The sequence below is a fragment of the Mustela erminea genome, chromosome 12, assembly GCF_009829155.1.
Source record: "Mustela erminea isolate mMusErm1 chromosome 12, mMusErm1.Pri, whole genome shotgun sequence".
NCBI classification, from domain to species: Eukaryota; Metazoa; Chordata; class Mammalia; order Carnivora; family Mustelidae; genus Mustela; species Mustela erminea.
The window spans coordinates 13,585,660-13,609,739 of NC_045625.1; the positions used below are offsets into that span (position 1 = coordinate 13,585,660).

General features: G+C 46.6%; 1 protein-coding gene across 11 annotated transcripts; it reads right to left on the minus strand.

Annotated features, from left to right (window-relative positions):
- Positions 1–2,685: 2,685 nt before the first annotated feature.
- LOC116570087 (protein CutA homolog) lies at positions 2,686–23,886 on the minus strand. 11 transcript variants are annotated; one of them, XM_032306694.1, is made up of 6 exons: positions 21,556–21,728; positions 15,949–16,097; positions 9,868–9,927; positions 7,606–7,651; positions 7,291–7,340; positions 2,686–4,812 (listed from the first exon to the last, which is right to left on the minus strand). In XM_032306694.1, exons 2-6 carry the CDS (start codon positions 16,065–16,067, stop codon positions 4,638–4,640), a joined length of 450 nt encoding a protein of 149 aa, XP_032162585.1. In that variant the 5' UTR covers positions 16,068–16,097; positions 21,556–21,728; the 3' UTR covers positions 2,686–4,637. The 11 variants fall into 11 exon arrangements, 5 of the variants coding, with proteins under 5 accessions (XP_032162585.1, XP_032162582.1, XP_032162583.1 ...); XM_032306691.1 differs by having other exon boundaries at positions 19,677–21,728; XM_032306693.1 differs by having other exon boundaries at positions 4,701–5,910; positions 19,677–21,728.
- Between the last annotated feature and the right edge of the window lie 194 nt (positions 23,887–24,080).

Genomic DNA, 24,080 nt, shown 5'->3' on the forward strand with positions numbered 1-24,080 from the left:
AACTAAATGTGAAAGTCCAGCCTCTGCCCCCTTCTTTCAGCCATGATCCAGCTGTGACCCCGCAGGAGGCACAGAGGACGCCTACTCTCTTCCCTAGCCCCTGCTGGGCCCTGAGATTGACAATCACTTTTTGGGACAGGTTGGGATTTTTAAAGGGCTTGTGCTATTCAGTCCCCTCAAAGGAAAGTCTTTGTCAGTGAGAGTAAAAATAGAATTCTTAGAACTGACATTACAACTCATACCCATCTGGAGGAAAACCAAAAGTGAGAAGGAGAGGGGACCCCTCATTTTTGCTGCTTCCAGAGATATTAGAAACAGACTCACATGATTGGAAAGTAGAAAGAAGTGCCTTCACTAGGGCAGGGGGTGGACCAGATGGGGACCGGCCTTGCCAACCACTGCTGTGGCCTCCAGCTTGGCTGGGTTTTGCAGGCTGCCAGCTGCAGGGCGAAGGTAGATGAACAGAGGGGTGGTGTGGGGGTAGCGGGCCTGGGGAGCTGGTTTTTCCACTGCTAGGCTCAGCCCCTCCCCACCTGTGAGCATCAGGGAGTCCCTGAGATCGTCCAGATGCCCCTTGCCTCAAACCTCAACTCCTACAGTGCCTTTCACAGAGGACCTCACCTGCTGCACGTGGCCCACCCACTTCCTCCTGCTTCCCTAGCATCAGCCATGCAGGGAACAGCGGGGGGTGGGCCCCATCCTCCCTCCTCTCAGCCCCATAGCTGCCGCCACTGAAGCCCCCAACTGGGGCCAGATGGAAGGGGACTGAGAAGCCAGCCTCCAGTCTGGCAGGGGTGTGGGATCTGGGATCAAAATCTGTGGCTTCCTGCCTGGCTTCAAAGGGTACAGCAACCCCCCAGGCCTGCTTTCTAGGCTTCTGAGAAAGCATAGGTTGAGCAAGGCCTGCCACAGTGCACCTGCACCTTCTCTACTCATGCTCTGGAGAGGCTCTGGGCTTGAAGAGGGGGAAGCGGGAAAGGGGGGTGTCTTCCTCACTTGGAAAGTCAGCATAAGGCCTAGCAAGGCCACCTTGACTCCACATCCCAGCATTTCATTCATACCAGTTAATAGCTGCATTACTGCCAACTGACCTTATAATAACCCTGTGCACCTTTGGAAAGATTTATGGTTTTGAATTGCTGCTTTTAATAACATTTGTTATATTAAAGTTATAATTAATGTGTCTGGTTTATAATTTAAAAGCTCCCTTTGAAAAATTAACTATCCTTCCCCTAGTGAATGAACTGTCCACTGTTGGGTACCAGGAGGAATTATCTGGTTTCTGGTCTCGGTTTCCTGGAAACAGAGGAGGAATGACAGGATCCCATCTGGCCACCTGCCACTCCCTCAACTGCCTCCCTGTTCTCCCCACCCGCCGGCCTCTCACCCTTACCACCAACAGGACGTGGAACTTTTTATCTGTGAGTGTCTGACCCATGAAAGCAAAAAGCATTAGCTGAGGGCCGTGGAGAAGTAAAAGATGGGAAATGGCCTTACAAACAGACCTTATTAAAATACATATACAGTCACTGTAAAACTACTTACTGCTCACAGGCACACAGTCCTAGAAATCTACAGTCACTTCAAGGCCTGTCTCTGCTGGTTCTAACTTACAGCACTTTAGGCAGGTTCCTTAGCATTCCTCACCCTTCCAACGCCAGCTGTGACCCCTGCGGAAGTCAGCTCCCAGGTTAAAGAGGAAACCATAGAGATGTAATGGGTTAGGACCTTAAGCTTGTCTAATTTGAGAAAAACGGGTATGTAGGGAGAGGGAAAAGTCAGCAATAGCGAGATGCAGGCCACAGGTTCAAGTGGATTCTGTAAGTTCAGGGGTAAAGTGTAGCCTGTTAATCCCCCTGGATTCTGCACTTAGAATTCTTAATTAATTCTTTTTTTTTTTTTTTTTTTTAAAGATTTTATTTATTTATTTGACAGAGAGAGATTTGACAAGTAGGCAGAGAGGCAGGCAGAGAGAGAGGAGGAAGCAGGCTCCCTGCCGAGCAGAGAGCCCGATGTGGGACTCGATCCCAGGACCTGAGATCATGACCTGAGCCGAAGGCAGTGGCTTAACCCACTGAGCCACCCAGGCGCCCAATTCTTAATTAATTCTTAATTAACTGTGGCCCCCACTTTTTTCCGTCCTGCTTTCTGCTTTGGACTTTTAACTGCCCTTAGAACAAAATCACAGCTGGAGCCAGGGTTGGGTGAGGGGGTGGGATTATTCTTTGGACTGAAATCACTATAATGGAATGAAAAATGACTGGTCTGCAGTCTCAGGAGACCTGAGTTCCAGTCCATGTTCCAAAGTGAACAGCCGTACAGACCTCCTCGGATCAGTGGTCCTTCTCGGGGTGAAGAGAGCCTGGTTCTTTGTGGTCAAGATTACTGATCCAGATTTATGACAAACATTTACCTTCAGAGCTTAGGAGCAAGAAATTAGAATTCTCAGCAATTCCCTAAATCACAAGTTATACTTAAAATACTTGAAACATTTTTCATATTTTCTCCATTATACATACCTCAAAAAATTTTAACCAATAGGAGTTTTAAGCTCAGTAGTATTTACAAAGAACTGTAGCCTGTAGGGACTATTTAAACACTGGAAAATGCCAGGGAACGTTATCAGATAGTATTCAAAGAATATTCCAATATCCTAGCAAGGTTAAGAATACACAAAATCATGTGTCAAAATTGCTCAATTAAAATTTATTTTGCTTCCAAAGTTAGTGTCTTCAAACAAAGCTCACAGAATTTGTTTAAAGTATACTATGTGCATAAAGTTATCTGCAAAAATAACTCACAGTTTGCAGCAGACACAGCTAGACAGACACACCTGGGACACAGCAACAACCCAAGACTGACTCATTTCTCCCATCCTGGTTCCTTTCTCCCTCAACTCTGCATGCTGGTGTTTCCTGCTCTTTATTTTTAATCTGATGATTTCTTCAAGCCAGTTAACATCTCTATGCTTTTAAGCTTTAGTATTCACAGATAATTTTAATATTTTTTTCCTCATTTTCTCAAGTGATTTTTTCTGGAGAGTCTGGATTCAAAACAGACTTTTCCTGAGAAATGCTGGGAAGGCGTTCCTGTATGAAGCTGCTAGTCTAGGGCCGAGCCCAGCCCACAGCAGCACTCTGCGGGGACAGTGTGGTCTAGGGTAAGTAAGCTGGGAGTCACGCAGATGGGAAAAATCACTGAACTCCCCTAGATCTGTTCCCTCATCTACAGAATTAGATCCTGTCACCAGCCTCCAGATCTGTGGGGAGAAGGAAATAATACCATATATTTTTAAGTGCCAGACCAACTTACTGCATGGATGTTTTTGGACCCAATAACCCTTCATTTAGAGTTGGCTACAGTAGGCTCTCTAGTTGTTTGGCCTATAAAGGGATATGTCCAACCTCTCTGAAGGAGACAGTAAGAGCGTCAGATCAGGAATTGGACACGTGGGTTCACAGCCTAGCTCAGCCAAGTATTTTAAGTGTCATGCTCTCTGATCTCAAAAGTCAGTTACCAGCTGAGAACACTGAATTAGAAGGATAAAATAATGAGGAGAATCTAGGAGAGCACTAGGCAGAGAGCTGACATTTGTCCTCTCCTCTCCCATTTCCTGTAGCCAGCTGTGACACCGAGGCAGAGGAAGTTCACCGAGAAGCAGTTTTCTGTGCATAGCACAGAAAATGGCCCGGTGAAGGCCAGAAATAGAAAAATCTCCTTTGGAATTAGTCCCACTTTAAGGAAGTTCAAAGAAAAAATGCTGGGTTTTGCCAATTCCATAAATTAGTAACTGTGGGCTACAGAGAAAGCTTTATTCAAATCCTTGAAACATCAATTTGGGACATACTAGCCAAATCCTGTGCAAGAGATCAAATAGATCGAGACATGCCCTTGACCTTGAGCAGCTCACGATCTAGAAACAGGAGGCTGACTATGATACACGAGGGTAACGGGGACACCGAGGCCGGAGAGCTTCCTTCCAAGCGGGGGAGCCGGCCTCACAAGGAGCAGCCAGATTTCCCAGGCATTCATGCAGGAGGCACTCTGGGTCGAGGGGAGGCCTGAACACAGGAATAACTTCACACAGCACATTGGAGCCATCTCCTTGCCAGCATGGGCACGGAGAAGTGGAAGGTGAAGATGGAAAAAGTGAGGTGAGGCAAGACTGTGAAGGGCCTTGAAGGCCAGACCAGGAATCTGGGCTCTAACCCGAAAGCAACAGAGGCAATCCCTCTATGGCCCCCAAAGCATTTTCACTAAGGTTTAAGATTTTCCCGTGTATCAGAAACATCTGTTGTAAAAATGGACATCACCATTATCATTCTCTGTCCTCCTGAGGCAGCTCCAAGATCCCCACTGGCTATCAAAAAAGGATCCTCTGGATCTTTGGAATAGCATCAGCCTTAAGACCCAATAAGGGCTTCACAGAAGGGCCCTGGGAGGGCCTCCATTTTGTATTTGGAGGAACTTAGGTTTAAGAAGTACAGCACAAGTCAGAACTACAGCCTGGCAATAAATACCCTTCCCTCTGGGAAGACCCAGGATTCCACAGAGGTCTGTGGACTCCCATCCAAACTGCCCCTGCATCTCCCCAGAGCGAGGTTACCTTGTTGACAGATTCATGGAGGAGGCTTAGCTCAAGTCTTTCTTCTCACCCAACAGGCCCTGCCTTCTCTGCCCTCTTCCACCTGAGACCCAGGAGCAGGCAGAGAAGTACCAGACACGGGGTGAGCAGTCTTGATCTTCCCATCCTTAATGCAACACGCCAGCCCCTTGCTGGACCTCAGTGCAGTTCCAATTCCCTTTGGTAATCTATAAAATGGGAGACTGGTTTAGACCACTGGTTTACTAGCTATTAACCAAGAAAATTTAAACAAAAACAAAAAACAAAAATCTTACAAGGGAGCTTAATATATAAAAACGATGAAAGGTAGTTGAGGTATGGGTGAGGAGGTTGAGGTATGGGTGGGGAGCCTCATAACCTTGCCCCCACCCAGGAAGCACCCAGGATACCTTCCACCAACCCCTAAGGCCCAAGGGAACAAGTCTGGAAAACACTGGTCAGGCAGGTCCCCAGGGGGCCTTCCACTTTAGGATGCTCAGTTTCAACACTCATGTGACAAGGTTAGTACCGTGGGCTCAGAATCTATGTCTCCAAAGAGCAAGGTACCAGAACCTTCAGATACCTGTCACATTCAGGCTATGGGGGAGTCTAGACCTGCTTCTAAGCCGTGGGGCTGTGTCTAATACCTAATATTCCCCAGTCCTACCCACACTCATGAAGCCCCTCGGGACTCAGGAATAACAAAGAGCATCTTTAGTTGCAAGAAATAATCCTGCTTGTCCCTGAATTTCTACCATTAGCAATTCATCCTTTTGGCTAAAGCGCTTGCCAGTTCCCCTAGAAGGCGACACTCCTCCCACACACTTCGGGTGAACAGGTCACCAGGCTTCTCCTGAGAAGCAGGAGAGTCCACGCATCCTGGACACTTAGGTAGGCCCAGTGACGGAAGGAGCAGATGACAAACCTCACCCTGAGCGCCACCTCCCCTTGGCCTCCCCACATAGCTGTCCTTGCCTTCCCACCTGCCCCCCGGCCACCTTTAAGCCTGAAGCACTTGAGAGAAATTCCACTAGGTTCTTCCAGCTTCAGGGGCTCAGACCTTCAGCTCAAGTCCCAGTTCTTCCATGCTGACAAAAACACAGAATCCAGGGGCTCTAGGAAGCAGAGAGCGGCCCTCCTTCCCCAGAGCGCAGCTGCTGCAGGCTAGAGGCAGCCACCAGGAGACACAAAAGCCCCGCCGCCCTCAGTCCTCCTCCACGCCCTCCTCCAGCCACTTGAAATAGTGGACGTCTCCTTGGTCCATGGGAAGACTGAAGACTTCTGGGATTTCAAAAGGATGCACCAACCTTTGGAAAGAAAGCAGAGGCCTGTGAGTGATGAGCATTGGAATCAGCCTTTGCAATTAGACCCGACTGGGGAGAGCCTCACGGGAGCTGCTCTGCGATCTGCCACAGACACCCGCCCGGCACTGTGGTCCACTGCTCCGGAGGCTGCTTCCCCCCTGTCAACAAGTGAGGAGTTGGGTCAGGTGGCTTTAGAGTCTCACGGTCATGGGTTCAAATTCTAAGTCTGCCCCTCATAGCTTTGGAACTATGGACAGATCCCTTAATTCCTCCAAAGGCCCTAGAAAAGAGGAGATAAAATGTCCCTCCGTGACTAGCCTGCCGAGAATTAAGCGTGGTGAGGCACACACAGGACGCGCTCACCTGGATGCTGACCAGCCTTGCGTGCCCTCGTTAAATGTCACTTCCCACCTTCATTACTCTCCCACACTCTTCACTGCGCTTCCCCAAGCGACCCTCCCTCCCCTACACCTCTGGATGCTCTTCTCCACCTAGAAAGTTCTGTTGATCACTTAAAAGCCTATCTATCGCTCAAGGCCCAACTCAACCACTGACCTTCCCCAAGGGATCTTCCTTGACCATCCAAACCCACAGGGATCTCTCCTTTCTCTCCATTTCTTTCATCTGGCCCTCAACCCACAATGTGAGTTCTTTTCACTTCCCAGACCGAAGATATATAAAGCCTTGGGCCTCAGTCCCTCATCTGAAAAATGGGGGTGATAATCCGCTCCCTCCTTTCCCGTGAAAGAGGCACTGTCCAGTTCTCATGAGGCAGCTTACTTAGTAAATCACGACACACGCACACATAAACTTTTGGGAGTTGGGGTAATCCTATCCAGTGACTGGGGATAATGCATTTTCTTATTTTAGGGACACATATCAACGTATGTGTTTGTTTTATTGTGTGGGGGATGAGAGGCAGAGGGAGAGGGAGAGAGAGAATCTTAAGCAGGCTCCATGCCCAGCACAGAGCCTGATGTAGGGCTCGATCCCAGGATCCTGAGATCATGACCTGAGTCGAAATCCAGAGCTGGGTGCTTCACTGACTGACCCACGCAGGTGCCCCTATTGCTATTATTTTAAAGGAACTAAATTTTTTTTTAATTTCTCAATTTAAATTTCTAATACAATAAACTTTAACATAACCCATGTAAACAAAGCTCCTCTGGGTCCTTGATGATTTTTTAAATGTGTACCAGGATCCTGAGACCAAAATTTTGAGAACCAGTCTCAACTAATTCATTCTAGCCTCTCATTTTACAGGGACAGGACATGCCCAGGGTCATGTGGGAGGTGGGTGACTAGGCTCTAGGTCTCCTGCTTCTCAAGCTCCTTCACTTAGTCCCCAGTACATCCCTGGCTGAGAAGAGATGCCAGAATTACCTGATATAGCTGGACAGCGCGTGGACCTTGGAAGTCTTTGTCTTTATTAGCTGTAAAAGAAAAAACAACAACAAAAACCGTGCTTTAGGGAGGACCTCAGCCCCAGTCACGCAGCTGCTGAGTCATCCGGCCACTCAGGAAACAGCAGTCCTCCAGGTGACCAGGCACGGGCGCATTTGCAAATTGCCTTAGGGTATCTGATATGGAACAAGAACCTCAACTGCTTGATCTTTGCTAATTTTAACTGGAACCTGAGAAAAGGCCTTGGTCTCACTCTTCCCCTATTAAGGCCCCACCCCCCCAAACCTCACTCACCAACAGGATCTCAGTGGCTTCTTCGATTTCTCCATTCCAAAAGTACCTGGAGAAGAGAAAAAAAATTACGGTGCTCACAAGATGAGCCCAGCAGGATGCCAAATCTGGCCCAGTCAGGTGACTTACCAAGGTGGAAACCTTTTTTTTTTTTTTAAGATTTATTTATTTGACAGAGAGAGAGGGAACACAAGCAGGGGGAGTGGGAGAGGGAGAAGTAGGCTTTCCGCTGAGCAGGGAGCTCACGGTGGGCCTTGATCCCAGAACCCTGGGACCCTGACCTGAGCCGAAGGCAGCCACTTAACAACTGAACCACCCAGGCACCCTCAAGGTGGAAACTTTAAAATCTTCCCAAACCCGGGGTGCCTGGGTGGCTCAGAGGGTTAAGCCTCTGCCTTTGGCTCAAGTCATGATTTCAGGGTCTTGGGATCGAGCCCTGCATCGGGCTCTCTGCTCAGTGGGGAGCCTGCTTCCTCCTCTCTCTCTGCCTGCCTCTCTGCCTACTTGTGATCTCTGTCAGGTAAATAAATAAAATCTTAAAAAAAAAAAAAATCTTCCCAAACCCACATTAAAATATCTGGAATTGGCCAAAGTCCCTGAAGGTCATCTAGTCCAACCATTCTAATGCATGCTCCCAGCAGCTGCCTAAACATTCCTGGGGGTGAGAGGCTCACCATCTCTTGAAGAAACCCATCGCTCTACCTTACAGGCTTTCACATGAGACATGGTTTTCTTTATGGAATGCCAACACCTGCCACCCAGTCGTCTTCCCCAACTTCCACATGAAGAGCCACCTCAGGGCAGCCCTGCAGAAACTCCTATGTTATCTCTCCTCCAAACTGGGCTTCTCCAGCCCTTTGAGTTTTATTTTTATTTATTTATCTGAATAAGAGAGAGTCTCAAGCACACTCCACGCTAAGCATGGAACCCAACACAGGGCTCAATCTCACAACCCTGAGATCACGATCTGAACTGAAGCCAAGAGTTGGACACTTAACCGACTGTGCCACCCAGGCACCCCTTCAACTCTTTCTATGCTCATCCTATACTTCTGGCTTCTAGGCCGCTCCTATCCTTTGGACTAATGCTACATTTATTATTTACCTTCAAAGTGGAGTGCCCACAAATGGAGAATTAAAAAAGCACAGGAGGGGGGAAAAAAACACAGGAGGCTTCAGGGGACAAGTGAGCTTTATAACATATAGAAACAGGTCCAAAAGTTAAAAAAACAAAGTCAGTAATGATGTTCAGAAAAGAGTACAACAACAGTATCAAAGGAAGGGAAAGAAATTTGTTCTGAAAATATCTACACTGACTCAGGGCGAGGCTGAGATGACCTAGGCCACAGGTGCTATGGTGAAGGGGTCAATTATAAAAAGGATGGACATACAAAGGGAAGGTGAGGCTGAAATTCTGCTCTAGTTCCCAAGCACTGGTTCCCAGGCTGGCTTCAGTGAATCACCTACAGAATTTTCTAAAAATTCGGTGACCTAAGCCCCACCCTCGGAAGAATGATACAGCAGATCTAGAATGGAGCTCAAGAATCTAAAACACAGCCAAATTTGGGAATTACAGCTCTAGATGATGTGAGTCCCTGAGGCCATGACATTGTTGGGGGAGGGGTGTGGAGGGAACTTCCATTATAGAGCACTTTTCTGTTTCGACCTTCAGAGTAGATATTATTTCTCTCTCCTCACTGCCCCCAACCCCAACAACAAGGGGAGGAAGGAGATGAGAAACAGGCCGATGGGAGACATCAAGGCACAAGACAAATCCTGCGCAGCTAGTACTGGGAACATATTTTGATGAGGAAGATGGAACAGACCAGAATTAACTCAGGTGAGGGTGTTAAAGAAATGAAAGGCAGACAACACAGAAACAGCCTGTCACATAAGCCAACCTTCAGACTTTTCCAGATAATTCAAATGCAGTGGGAATTATTTTCTTTGATATCCCTCATAGGATTACTCAGGGATGGAATGCCCAGTCGGGCTTCTTTCCTAACAGCAAGCTAACTAATTTAAACAAAAAGTGCAAACAAGGTTCACTGTTCTTAAACTATAGCTCTTTTCCCGCCCTTCTCCATGCACAGACCATTTTTGCTTTTGTTAGGTGACAGAAATCCACTAGGTGACTTCCTCTGAATACAAATTAGCGTTAAACAAATATCTTTGAGTTGTTCTTTGACAATTTCCCAGGAGCTGAATGCTCTTTCCACCAGCCAGGACCTGACCTAGCACCCCCACAGGCCATAGCAAAACTCACAGTGAGGATGCCTTGGGCAGGATGTTCACAGAGGCAGCCAGCTTCTTATCCAGGCTAGCCCTAAAGCAAACAGACACAGTCATCGTCACCAGACTGAGTACCCAACATCTTAAGAACAGGGACAAGGGACAGGAGTTAGGGGAATTACCCAGGAAACCAGAGTCTAAGTAGAGAACCATTTAGTGCCTCTTCCCCCTCGAACCAACACACTCCATAACCAACAAGCACAGAACTTCTAAAGAAAGCACAGTTTATAAATCCTTCCCTGGGCTCGGGAGAAAAGGAAGGGAGCTGCTATGGTGAAGCAGAGTCTGAGGGACAGGCCCAGGCTGTCTGCGGAAGGGAAACTGGTCAACACTGGGCGCAAGACCTGGATTCTACTCCGCACCCTGCAGTGGATGCGGTGTGAATTTAACCACGTTCTTTCTTTCATTCCAAGAATAAGTATTTGAGCACCCATCCAAGACACACATGTCCCCCTCACTTAAGCTGACCTTCCTGCTGTACTACAACAGGATCAGTTCGGTCAGTGGTTTCCAACCCTTCCACGGTCATTTTACTCTATCACCATCTTCTGCTTTTACCTCTCAGGTATGTGTCAGGCTGATCTGTAGATACTCACGTGACCACACAGAACAGCTATAACTCCAAGTAAGAGCAAACAACAACAACCACAACAAACATACCTTGTGTTTGGAAAATATAGGCTCTCTTCACCTTTTTTTTTTTTAAATTTTTTATTTTTTATAAACATGTGTTTTTATCCCCAGGGGTACAGGTCTGTGAATCACCAGGTTTACACACTTCACAGCACTCACCAAAGCACATACCCTCCCCAATGTCCATAATCCCACCCCCTTCTCCCAAACCCCTAGCAGAGCCCTAAGAGCACAGTCATCACTTTGCAGACCTCTAAGATTTTTTGGACAGACCACGGGCTGGAGCTCCTGGTCTGAAGTTCTGATTCCCATGAGGAGCCCCAGGGAACACAATCAGATGTGCCCGAATCAGCGCAGGCGTCACAGAAACAGGAGCACCGCCAAATCATTGATGCAAAGAAGCATTCCCAAGCATCAAAGCCAGAAGCCCTCAGAATCAGGCAGGCCCTGACAACCCTTTCTTGGGTCTTGGGCCACCAAGGGGGACCAGTCTCTGTGCTCTGAAGTGCTTGGACCCTGCCAGATAAACTTCTTTGGAGCCCTGCTCACCGATCTCTCCTATCTTCAGCTGCTGCCAAGAGAACTGACCTACTTTCTCTTCCAAGAGTTCCAGGCTCAATGGTGCTCTATTTAAGGCTCCACATTAAAGTGGCATTCCCCTAGAAAGTTCCAGAGCTAAATAAACCCCTGACTGTAAGGAGAGGCACATGGCACAAATCTGTTTAAGCAACTGTGGCGAGTCTTACTCACTCAATTGTCCACTGAGAAATTACATTTTATTGCTCCTGAAGATGGCAAGGAAACACAGGGAGTGAGTTAAACCTTTTAAAAAAAAAGTAATCCCTTTGCCTCCAAGGCCCAGAATGTAAACTCCTCAGTGACTGGTCACAGCAGCCTGTCCATAGATAAAAGAAATATGGAGGACTGTGTTATTCAAAAAGACCCTATGGCCAAAAACAACCCAAAACAAAAACAAAAATAAAACCAGAGAACATGAGAGCAAAAGGGTACATTAGCTGATAACACACACACACACACACACACCCAAGACACACAGGGAATTCCAGATGGGAGCTGGAGCCCTCATTCTCATCTGAGAACAGACGACAGAGACACATGGAACTGTTAGGGCCTCGAGAAACTGCCAAGACTACACAGAAACTGCCACACACTAGTGAATCACAGACCACAGACACGGTTTGGCTCTTACAGTATTTTAAAAAATCTTGACTTTGTTACTAATGTTTACTATTAGGATATTTTACACTAAAAAAATACAGATTGTCTTTCTTCTCACCAGAAAGTAAGTCTTGTAACATTAGAACTACAGTCCGACAAGGTCACATTTAGCTAGAGCTGAGCAGTGGCTACTCCCTTGAGGCGTGACATCCGCTTCTCAGGCCCACACAGTTCCCACCACTCTCCTTCCTCCCAATACACAGGGAGCGTCAGGGCTGCGCTGCTTTCCACCATCACCGGCCCTCATGACACTGCAGCCCACGTTGCTTATTTAGTGAGCTACAGGCCTGATCTAATCCACTTCCCCCTATACACAGGAGATGGAAGCCCAGAGAAGGAAGACTTGCCTAAGGTCGTACGTGCAGTTGGCAGCAGAAAGGACCCTACAATCCAAGTCTTCTGATTCAACACTCAGAATTTTCAGCCTGGCTCCAGTAAGAAATGTTTCTAGTTATTTTTTCTAGCTAAGAATGTGTCTTTCAATGAACCAGGAACCAGAACTGAACTGACCCAGAACTGAGAGGCAGCAGACTAAACTCAAAAGAACACTACAGAAGACAGACCGCCGGCCCGGAGCTAAGGAACCCGGCCTCGGTGCTGGTTCTGTGGCTAAGCTGGGGTTCCTGCCTGCTCCTGTTCGTGAGGCCCTCCCCATCGTGTACCATTTATTCTCCTAGAAATCTTGGCAACTAAACCTGTCTGCCTCTTTTCTATTGAAACCACCAAGAAAAAAACACTGAACAAAACACAGAGAGCTCCACAGCCACATCCCTAAAGGCTCCACTTCAGACCTGCAGGCTAAGTGCGTGGACCAAACCGATGCCGCAGCCACTTTGACAGCAAACCTTAGAAACAACAGGGAATGCTCAATGCTCAGCCCTGCCAGCACACAGTAAGAACGCCTTATGTACCAGCGACGGCGAGGAAGCCCCCAAGGAGAAAAGACCACCCTGAGACATGAGGGGGAGCATGCAGGCCAACTGCCACAGATGAGAGCGATGGTCCCCGTCTGGAGGCGACGAAACCAGAGCAGGGAGGAACACGGAGGCAACCATCCACGTGAGTAGCTGGGATGCCATGGCCGGAGCAGGTGGACCCCTGAAATCTCCCAGAGCCCAGGCGCCAGTAATGGAGTGTCTGTCGCCAGGCAGGATCGCTAAGTGTGCCAGCAGAGCAGTTGCGAGGGCCCCCCGCCCGGACTCACACTGAAGACGGTGCTGCCTAATGCCAATCCCTGGCAGCCCTTCTGCACCGCCAAACAAGCATGACTGAGAAGATGAGAGAGGTCCCAATTAGTCACAAGGAACAGAGGAAGATCAATAACCAAGAGAGACAAAAACTGAACAGAAGAATTTACATAAAAGAATCAGTTAAGAGAATATTCAAAGCCAAAATTTTAAAATAAGTATAATTATGTATACTTGAAAGTTGCTGAGAGCAAATCTTCAAAGTTTTCACCACACACACACAAAGGTAACTATCTGTGGTCACTGGTGTGGTAACAGCTAACCTTTCTGTGGTAATCATTTAGCAATATATATTTATATAAAGTATCATGGTGTACACCTCAAATTTATACAATGTTATAGGTCAATAGTGGGTCAATAAAGCTGGAAAAAAATTTAAAATACATTAAGTATAATTAATATCCATAGAGAGATAAGGCAAGGTTATTACATCCATTAAATATGATCAGACAATTATAAAATAAAAGCAGTTGGTTATTAAAAAATAGTGAGAAATCTCAAGAAGGAAATCAATTAAAAAACTATTTAAAAAAATTATAATTGTGGTGGGGCGCCTGGGTGGCTCAGTGGGTTAAAGCCTCTGCCCTTGGCTCAGGTCATGATCCCAGAGTCCTGGGATCGAGCCCCGCATCGGGCTCTCTGCTCAGCCGGGAGCCTGCTTCCTCCCCTCTCTCTGTCTGCCTCTCTGCCTACTTGTCATCTCTGTCTGTCAAATAAATAAATAAAATCTTTTTTTAAAAAGTTATAATTGTTTAAACAAACAAAAAAAAATAGGAGGGCTGAATAGCAAAACAGCTGATAAACAAAGTAAAGACTACTCCAAAATTCTCCCAGCATGCAGAATAAAGAAACAGAAAAATATAAAAATTCAGTCCCAGAGAACAAAGTCAGCATCTACCTAACTAGGAGTTCCAGTTAAACAGACACAGAAGGACACAGAAAATATAGAGAATATTTACCAAATGAATAGCTGAACACTAAGAAACTCCTAAAGTCTATCAGAGACCAAAAGCATTACCTACCAAGAATGAGACCTCGATAAACACCTGACTTATTATTCTTTTTTTTTTTTAAGATTTTATTTATTTATTTGACAGACAGAGATCACAAGTAGGTAGAGAAGCAGGCAGAGAGGCAGCAGAGAGAGGAGGAAGCAGGCTCCCTGCCGAGCAGAGAGCCCGATGCAGGACTCGATCCCAGGACCCTGAGACCATGACCTGAGCCGAAGGCAGCGGCTTAACCCACTGAGCCACCCAGGCGCCCCGACTTATTATTCTGACTTGCGTCAGAACCTTGGATGCAAGAAGGCAATAAAGACCTCTCCCCAGGGAGACACAGATCCATTACTGAACTGGCCTTTTGACTAGTTAGGCTCCAGTCATTAGAGTCCTTTTCCTCCCAATACCCCACCTCACAGATGTCATCTGATGTTGGACATCGGACTCGGAGTGGCTGACCCAAACAGTTTAGCACATACCCGAGTTATACCAGAAACATCAAAGGGATTTCAATTCCTAGCTGCTGAATATTATGGCCATATTTCTGGAATAACCATGGGTTCTTTCAGACAAGTGCTAGTCTCCAAATGTAATATTAATGATGGAAAAACAGACATTCTGGCTGGGGGGAGAAAAATGGAATAAATTGCAAGGTTAATCTGTGACCAAGAATTTGGAAGCTGTGTGTCCCCAAAGACCAGATTCAGCATTTTAAAACACCATAACTTAGTCTACCATCAAATTTCAAGATGGCTGAGTTAAAGAGGAAGGCAAGTCTTTCACCCTCCAGACCCACTAACCCTCTTCAAAGTCACATCTATAAAAAGGAGTGAGGCGGGACATTCAGATACAACAAACACTTAGTGAGCATCTGCTATGCCCAATCTGCTGGGGTAAGAACTGTACCTATTTCATATCACTTCACCCTTATATTGCTCCTGTGAGCTAAGTGGCATTAACCTATATTGTAACTCAGAAAACTAACACTTTGAGAAAGAAAGTGTGGCCTGAGGTCACACAGCTACGGAAGTGGCACAGCCAAAACTCAAACCCTGGTCTCGCTGTAAGGCCAGTGCTCTTTGCACCACACCAGAGCTGCTTTGAGAAATTCACCAAACACTGGGGCGCCTGGGTGGCTCGGCCAGTTGATCATCCAACTCTTGATTTCAGCTCAGGTCGTGATCTTGGGGATGTGGGATCAAGCCCTACCACTGGGCTCCACGCTCAAGGGGAAGACTGCCTGGGGTTCTTTCACTCTCCCTCTGTGTCTCCCCCTGCTCACATACTCTCTTTTTCTCTCTAAAATAAATAAACAAATCTCTAGAAAAACAAAAATAAAGAAACGAAAGAAAGAAATTTGCCAAATACATGGAACAGCCTCCTCTGCTTCACTTGCATGGTGAGCGCCTCCGGGAGCAAGCTAAGAGAGTATCACCGAGAAGAGAGAGAGCTGGGCCAAGAATTTGAGGACTGAAATTCTCAGCCTGCAGAGCTCCCCCGTCCTCTGACCTTAACAACTTGGGCAAGCCGCTTAGCTCTCTGGGCCTCATATCTTTTAAATGCTCTCATGCACACTCAACATTTTCCAGCCCAGCAGCAGGATCTGATGGGGGATCATTCAGCAGTGCTTTTTTTTTTTTTTAAGGTTAGATTTATTTATTTAACAGAGACACAGCAAGAGAGGGAACACAAGCAGGGGGAGTGGGAAAGGGAGAAGCAGGCTTCCCACAGAGCAGGGAGCTCCATGCAGGGCTCGACCCCAGGACCGTGGGATCATGACCCGAGCCAAAGGCAGACGCTTAACCGACTGAGCCACCCAGACGCCCCCAGCCATGCTCTTCTTATGACCCCAAGCAAAGAGCTGTGTAGTGGACACAGTAGAGCATCCTGAGAGCTCCCCCAGCCTCCCGGGGCAGCACCTGAGCCCCTTCACCATACCTGGCGATATCTCTAGCAATTTGCTCATTGGGACAGTTGACAAAGACGATGGAGTAAGTGCCGGAGACATAGCTGCCAGCGACAGCTGAACGGAGCTGCAGGCTAAGGGTCCTGAGCATGGGGTATGACAGGAAAGCAGTTGCCAGGATCTACACAGTATGAAAAGAAAAGCACAGGTCAGCAGGGACATGGCCAAGGCATGATCTGCCAGAGCTCAAGCAAACCGGAACCAAAGCTAAGGGGCATTTTTTAAATCCCTATCCCCCATTCATAAAATAATTCCTGGTATCACTATCAAGCTTTAGCGCTTAAACAAAGTTTCTGTGCCTAAATATTTTCCTCTGCATTTTGCAGGTGATAAGAAAATGGAGGCTGATGAGCAGAAATCCATTCTTACTGTATAAAACTGCAACCGGAGGTAATGGCGACCAGAATCCTCTGAACTGCTATTATCCTATGGGGATTATTTATGAAAGATCTACTGATTTTGTACAGAGTCAATTTCACCTCCAGTCATTTGTGCCTGGGTAGGCACTGTGGGGAGTCCAGTGGAAAAGGTAGCCTAATTCAAAGTAATGTGACCTGTGCTGCTGTAACTGAGAGGTGGTAGGACCTAGAGGAAGGCTATACCTGAGGGAGAAGAAGATTCAAAGAGAAGGTACTATCTAAGTTGGATCTGAAATCGTAAGTAGGTTGTCAAGTGGAGAGGGAGGTACTCCTAGTAAATGATAATATGTATAGACTCAAGAGGTATTTAGGGATAGATGAGATATCCAGTCTGCAAGTACGGTATCACAGGGAAGTAAGACTGGCTAGCCTTATAAAGAAAAGGGTCTGACAGAGGTATTTAGGGTTTGTACTCACGGAATAGGGAGCTTTTGGAGGTTTTTTAGGTAGGAGAGTAATAAACATGGTCAAGCTGGATAGAGTAACGTTAGAGAGAGGAGTGACCAGAAGGTAGTCTACTTATAAGGCCACTACAATGATCCAGGAAACAGACCTCAAGATCTTGAGCAAAGAAGATGGCAGTGAAAATATGAGAACAGAAGACACTCAAGATACAATTGTTCTTACTATTTTAATGATAAACATTTAAAATAAGAGGCACTGGAAACAACTGGAGAATGGCTTCTATTCCAGGGCTCTCTGCTTAGGGGAGATCATGGAGCCACTAACAGGATAGAGGGCAACTTGCAAGGAGGCCCATGGTGACCCAGGCAAGGCTGAACAGAAGTGCGCTCCTCCTGCCTCCCAGCCCAGAGCTCAGGCCTCACTCAAATAAGCCTCAGTCCTCCCATTCCATCCACATTATTGCCTGCGGCCTGGCTCCTACTTCCTGGCAGGGCCTGAGAACAGCTATGTGTGGAGCTTCAGTTTGACTAGAGGCCTGTCTGGGTTGGGTTTTTCATTCCCTCCTACTACCTCCACCACCTCCAAATCAAAATACCAGTCCTTTGAACTAAATCAGTGACCACGCAAGAACAAAAGAACCAGGCTTTTCAATGAAGCTTTTATTGTATGCGTGTTTTTAAATGACAACTCAGTTAGACTGTAAGAAAAAAATAAAAGCACTAGAGATCAGGATTTAAATCCTAGTGCCAGTACTGCTAACTGCCTGTGGCCTTTGACAAGTTACCTCCTTTCCCTTCTATAATTGTTATTTAGAGAATGTACATTCTGACACTCCTGCTGCCTACCTCAGAGTTGTCATGGGTTCAAACCAGATAGGAAAAAGACTTTGTAATCATTGATCCAATAAAGAAAGGCCCCGTGCTTTGCTCATCACTGTACTCCCCGCACAGTTCACGGCACACAGAAGGTTCATGATAAATACTTGTAAACTAGTGAATTAATAATACACCAGCAAGATGTGGCTATACAGACTAAATAGTGGGAACACCTGGGTGGCTCAATAGGTTAGGTGTCTGCCTTTAGCTCAGGTCATGATCCCAGGGTCCTGGGATGGAGTCCCACATCGAGCTCTCTGCTCAGCAGGGAGCCAAGTGCCTGCTTCTCCTTCTCCCTCTGCCTGCCGCTCTGCCTACCTGTGTGCTCTCTTTTTCTGCCAAATAAATAAATAAAATCTTAAAAAAAAAAAAAAGACTAAATAGTGAAGTAGGTAGGGCTTTTGAGTCACCCACTGTTGACTGTGAATACTGGAACACTGAAATGCTCCAATGACTCTAAAGTATCTTCCAGCAAAGACTCTGGACAAAAAGGTTGGCCTGTCCCCCAACCAAAAAAGTCATTCCTAAGGAAGATCTGGAACATTCCGGCCAGTAGGCATCAGTGAAAAACTGAGCTTATAGGATTAACTATTAACTCACCTAAAATGTATTGAGATTCTCATATGAACTCATAGTCAAAATGCTAAGAGGTAAATGGGCCCCCAGGTATCTAAGATAATCCTTCATTTCACAAACAAGGTAACTGAGACAGAACATACAGAAACTCTGGGACAGAACCAAGACTTGAATCCAAGACTCCTGCATCCCACTGTGGGTTTTTTGAAGTGCTGTGAGCATGTCTAAGAATGGGTTTAGTGGGGTCATTTCAGCTTCACATACTCCAGTGGTTCTCAACTTGGAGCAATTTTGCTCCCCCGGGGACATCTGACAATGTCTGGAGACAACTCTGACTGTCAGGACTAGGGAGGAGATGCTCTTGGCATCTAGTAAGTAGAGGCCAGGGTTGCTGCTCACATCCTTCTGCTGTTCCATTGATCCCAGTGAAGTAGACAGCTGCTTACACAGGTGTCCCCCACTGCGCATGAGCTCTTCAGTCTCATTCATTTTCACATGCGTAGGACTTGACCACCCTTGATTAGGAGGTTTGAGAAATGTTTGTAGACCTAGCAACAGTGTATTGGAAGCATGAGAGGCCAGTTTGGAACCAAAGGTGGACTACAATATATTCTGTAACATATTCTGTGACATATGAACACAAACTTGACAAAATACACACATCACAATATTCCCCAACAGAAACATTATAACGGAAGAAGAGTCACTAGAATTTTTAGTCTTTATAACACTTTCATACTTACCTTTTACTAAAGACTTTTTCTAATTTACATTCTTTTAAAATATTTTATGTATCCTTTTGGTTCCTATTTCATGCTGCCTTTTTTTTTTTTTTTCGGTCCTGTAATATTTACATAACTTTAGGAGGTTAACTGACTTTACAACCTCTGTTAAGGCAAAGGAGACCTCAGAAACCACCCAGTGGTTCTAACCTTATCATTGACCTAATTTAAAGGAATCTGTGATACTCTGGCATTGAGTGCTACATTGTGTTTACCTATACATTTTCCTTGTACAAATCCAGAATTTTCATATACTCCACACACACACACACACACACACACACACACACAAATCAAGAAAACCTACAGTTCCGAAAAGGTTAAGAGCTACTGATTTGTGCCAATTTTTCAGATGAGGAATGTAAGGGCCAGAGAAAAGAAATCACCCAAAAAGTGAGCAGCAAGACTTGTGACGCTCTCCTACAGTTCTTCCCACCTCCCACTCAACCACCACCACCACACCACTGGTGGCACTCTGTGGCCACTTCCAATTAACATTTTCCTGGAGGATTTCCCCTTCCACCTCCTACCTGCCTGCTCCCAGCTCAAAATCCCAGGAGCAGAAAAAAGAAATGCACCTTCTCCCCGCAACCCCCAGGTTGGAGGGTTAGGGACGAGAGTTCACAGGGCACAGGGCACTCACCAGGAGGCATATGAGGACAGAGGGCCGCAGGTAGCCTGGCAGAGGGCACCGGGAGCCCAGCCTGTCCATGGCGTCGCTGGTAATTCAGTAGCACAGACTTAGCAAACTGCAGCCTCGAGCTGAGCTGCAAACTTATGGGCGGGCACTGAGGGCCTCCACTGCACTATCCCCTCACCACCTGCTGCCTGCCCCACAGCCCAGCCAGGCCCCAGCAGCTTGGCCGGGAGGAAAGAGGGGAGGGGGCAGGGAAAGGGGGAGTAATTCTCACTAGGAAATTCTCTTCCTAGAAACGAAAAACCCAGACACCATATGCTGACCTACAACGCCTGCAAAATGAAGAAACTAATTTACCCATCCCAGTCTAACAACAACAACAAAATGATTAAGATCCCCACATGTATACATATAGAGATCTAAGTTTCTTAACTATATGAAACTTCCAGAAACTATGGCACACAAACACTAATACACATACACAAAACTCTTCCACTTTATAGGGGCCCACCCTGCCAACAAAAACAAGTGAAACACACAAAGACATAACGGGTGCGCACACCCACACCCACAGCTGCCTTCCTATCCCAGAGCCCCTCCTCCTCACAGGATCTCCCATCTAATCCTCCTTGGCTTAAAATACTCTTGTTCCCACCTGCTCTCCCTCTGAACTCATTCATCTTTCTGGCCAGCTGCTTCGTGCAGATTTTTGCAGAGTTCAACCCACAGTCCTCTATTTCCCCTAAGGCACTTTGTATACACTTTTGTTCAACATCATCAACGATGCGGAGTTGCAAGCAGATAAGAAAAAGCAGCAAGCTAATGACTGACTGTTCCCTTCACGAACGCAGAGTCCACTGATGCCAGGATGTGCAATTTTTTAATACAGCTTTTTAATGTGAAATATCTTAATATCTAAATGATATCTCTGGGGCAGGGGAAAGGACTGAGTACACAAGGCCACAAGTAAACTTTTTTAAGTTAAGGAAACTGTTCTATATTTTGATTGTGGAAGTGGTTACACAAATGTTTAGAAGTTCTACACACTATACACTTACATTGGTGGATTCTGTATCATATGTGAACTGTACCTTAAGGAGCCATGGAAATGCTGGAAACCAATTCAAAATTGCTGTGTGCTGGGTACAAACAAAACACATTTGTTAGCCAAATCTGGCCAGCAGGCTGCTGGTTCACAGCCTTTGTGTTTATTTTCATTATCTGTTTACTGTATGTCTCATTCCTTGGGACTCCAACTTCTTAAAGGCCCACACTTCTCACCAGTGTCTGACTAAGTCGTTAATAAACGAGTTGCAGCCCTGATCTCAACACTTACATGGTTAGCTGTGAAGACTCAGGACAATTACATTAACGCTCTGAGCTAGTGGGGGGCGGGCAGTAAAGGAAGGACTAATACCACAGATACATTATACCTAATACCAGATACTAATACCTTCACAGATCTACAGTGAGGAATAACAAAGAAAATTCATGTAAGAATGTTGTAGAACACGTACGCCCATGTCAGCTTTTCAAAAGCAAGTAGTCTCAGGACTCCTGGCTGGCTCAGTGGCAGACAGAGCATATGACTCTTGATCTCAGGGTTGGGAGTCTGAGCCCCATGTTGGGTGCAGAGATTACTTAAAACTGAAACTTTGAAACAAACAAAAAAGCAAGTAATCTCATACTGACTACCATGGTTAACTCAGAAAATCTCCGTTTGTGATTGAAGAACTTAGTATCTGTGGGAAACTGGGTTAGAGAAAATGAAGCTGTGGCCCTAAGAAAAACTTCATATTCAAAGTCCAGTAAAATAAGTCAAGACTGTGATCTTTTATACCTATTACATTAACAAGAAATGTAGCCACTGTTAATGACCATTTACCTTAGATCCTGAGATGATTTCCTGAGATGATGTCCCCAAGTTTAGCACAGGACCCCACAGAGCTTATACTCAATTACTGTTTGTTGAATGACTAAATGATATGGATGTGTGGCTGGTGATGATAAGGATGGTCATGATGAAGGTAGATGTTGGGGCAACAGGGGAAGAATGGCAAGAGATGAACTGTCATTTGGAAAGAAATGCCTCTGGATTCTCTTCTTCCTTTAGTTCAGGCACATCTACTCTCTCCAGATTCAGTTCCAAGGTTAGATTCCAAAAGTCCAATTCTGCATTTATGGCTTTGGCAGATTCTTCAGATATAGTGAGAGTCTCAGTGCTACTGCCTGAGGATCCAGGATCTTCTTCTGGAGGCTTCTTATCGTCTTTCCTTCTCTCTACCTTCTCCTCTTTATGGGATTCAGATTCGGATTTCGACTCGGATTCGGATTTCGACTCGGATTCGGATTCAGACTCCTCTTCAGACTCCAATTCTGTATCCATCGTCTTCATCCACACTACCTCTTTGTTCGTGTCTTTTTCTTCCTTCAACTCCTTTGCTTTATTCTGAAGGTTCTTTTGCACCTCTTTATAGGTATATAACAATTTATTTAAGTCTTTTTTAAAGGCCAAACTTCGGTCGAGGAATGGATCCATATCAATTGCAGCATCAATGAGGTCTGAAGCCTGACGTAAGACAGCATTCAGTTTCCTTAGATTCATCTTAACCTCTGGTTCTGGGGACTTATCTTCTTCCGTATTTACTGATACAGACTCTCTCTCAGTTATGGCCAAAGCTTGAAACTTGAGCAGTTCGTTAATTTCACCCTCTTCAATGTCAAAGAATTTAAAGTCCATCCGTTTTGCAGACTCTATGATTTTCGCAACTTCTTCGTTAGCTCTAGGGAAACATGCATAATCATTCACAACATCATCCCAAAGTTTCCACCAGGCTTTATTAAGAGCGGCCGGTTTTATATCATCCATTGCCTCTTTTATCACTACCAACGCATCGGCAATGTTGTACTGTTGCCATGTTTCTTTTAAAGTAAGACAAGGGTTCTTTTCAATACAGTCAGCAAAGTGGTCAAACATATGCTTGGTGTAATACCTCCTAAATGCTTCAATTATACCCTGATCCAAGGGCTGAAGATAGCTAGTGCCTTCCAGAGGGAGGAACACAATATCAACGTTAGGATGAGCAAAGAATAATGAGTCTGGGTGATTGGGACCTCTGTCCAGAATTAGCAACACTCTGAACTCAAGATTTTTTTCTATTAAGTAAGTCCGGGCCTGATGGATAAAACAATTATGAAACCAATCCAAAAAGAGGGCAGTGGTTAGTGATACTTTGGGGTGTGATCGCCAGAACACAGGAAGGCGGTTTTTATCTTTTTCCAAAAGACAACTGGGATTAGGGTCTTTATAAAGCAGCAAGGGTTTTATCATTTTGTCACCGGCAGCGTTGGCACAAAAAATGAGGGAAATCCTGTCCTTGGCTTCCTCTAAGCTTTCGGGATTTTTGTCTTTTTCCCTAAAAGTACGTGAGGGCATGCACTTCCAAAACAGGCTCATCTCCTCGGCGTTGAAGACCTGTTGAGGCACATAGCCCCTGGCCCTGATCAGTCTCTGGAGTTGTTTGGAATACTTGGGCGCCGACTGGGCATTTAACGGTTCTTCCTCTCCCATCAACCTCGAATTTCGCAGGCTGTAGCGATTTCTAAACTTCTCAAACCATCCCTTGCTCGCATGAAACTTATCCGGGTTGCCGTTGCCAGTGGTTTCCACCAGCTGCTTGTAAATGCGTTTGGCCTGGCTGCAGATGGCCTTCAGCGTCAGAGGCCGGCCCCCTATGGTCTGGTCCTCCACCCAAAAGGTTAACTCGGTTTCCATCTTCTCGATGTTGACGTCCCGGGGAATGCACAACACCTTGGAGCAGACGGGCGAAACACTCTCCATGCTGGCCCTGATGGCCTTCTCGTTTTTCTTAATGGTGCGCACGGTTGACTCGTTGACGCCAAACAGGCGCCCCACGTCGGTGTTACTCACGCCTTCTTCCAGCTTCTCGAGAATTTTCATCTTGTCTTCCAGAGGCATGACCCTCCGCCTCCTCTTGATTCCTGTCTGGCCCGGGAGCAGGATGCCCATGGCCTCCGCGCCGCCTGGGGTGGCCTCGGCCGCTGCCCAAGCCGCGGCGGCCTCCACCACCGCCGCCCTCGCCGCAGCCGACAGCCCGGCTTTGGGGCCGGGAGGCCGCCCGCGAGGCCGTTTAACCTTCTGTGGGTCCTCATAGTCACCACTCCGCTTGCCGGGCATCTGACGCGCCTTCGCTCTCTAAGGGAAATACGCAAGCCGACCGGAAAGTCGGCCTCCGCGACCCACCGAACGGCGCCCACGATGACGCCCGGCCGCGACCCCGCAACCACCGGCGACAGTTGGCCCAGCCCCTGACGGCCCCCGTCTCGCGAGGCTTGGCGGCCCCCGAGCGCGCGCGCTGCCCGCCGGCCCCACATCGCTATTGGTGCGGC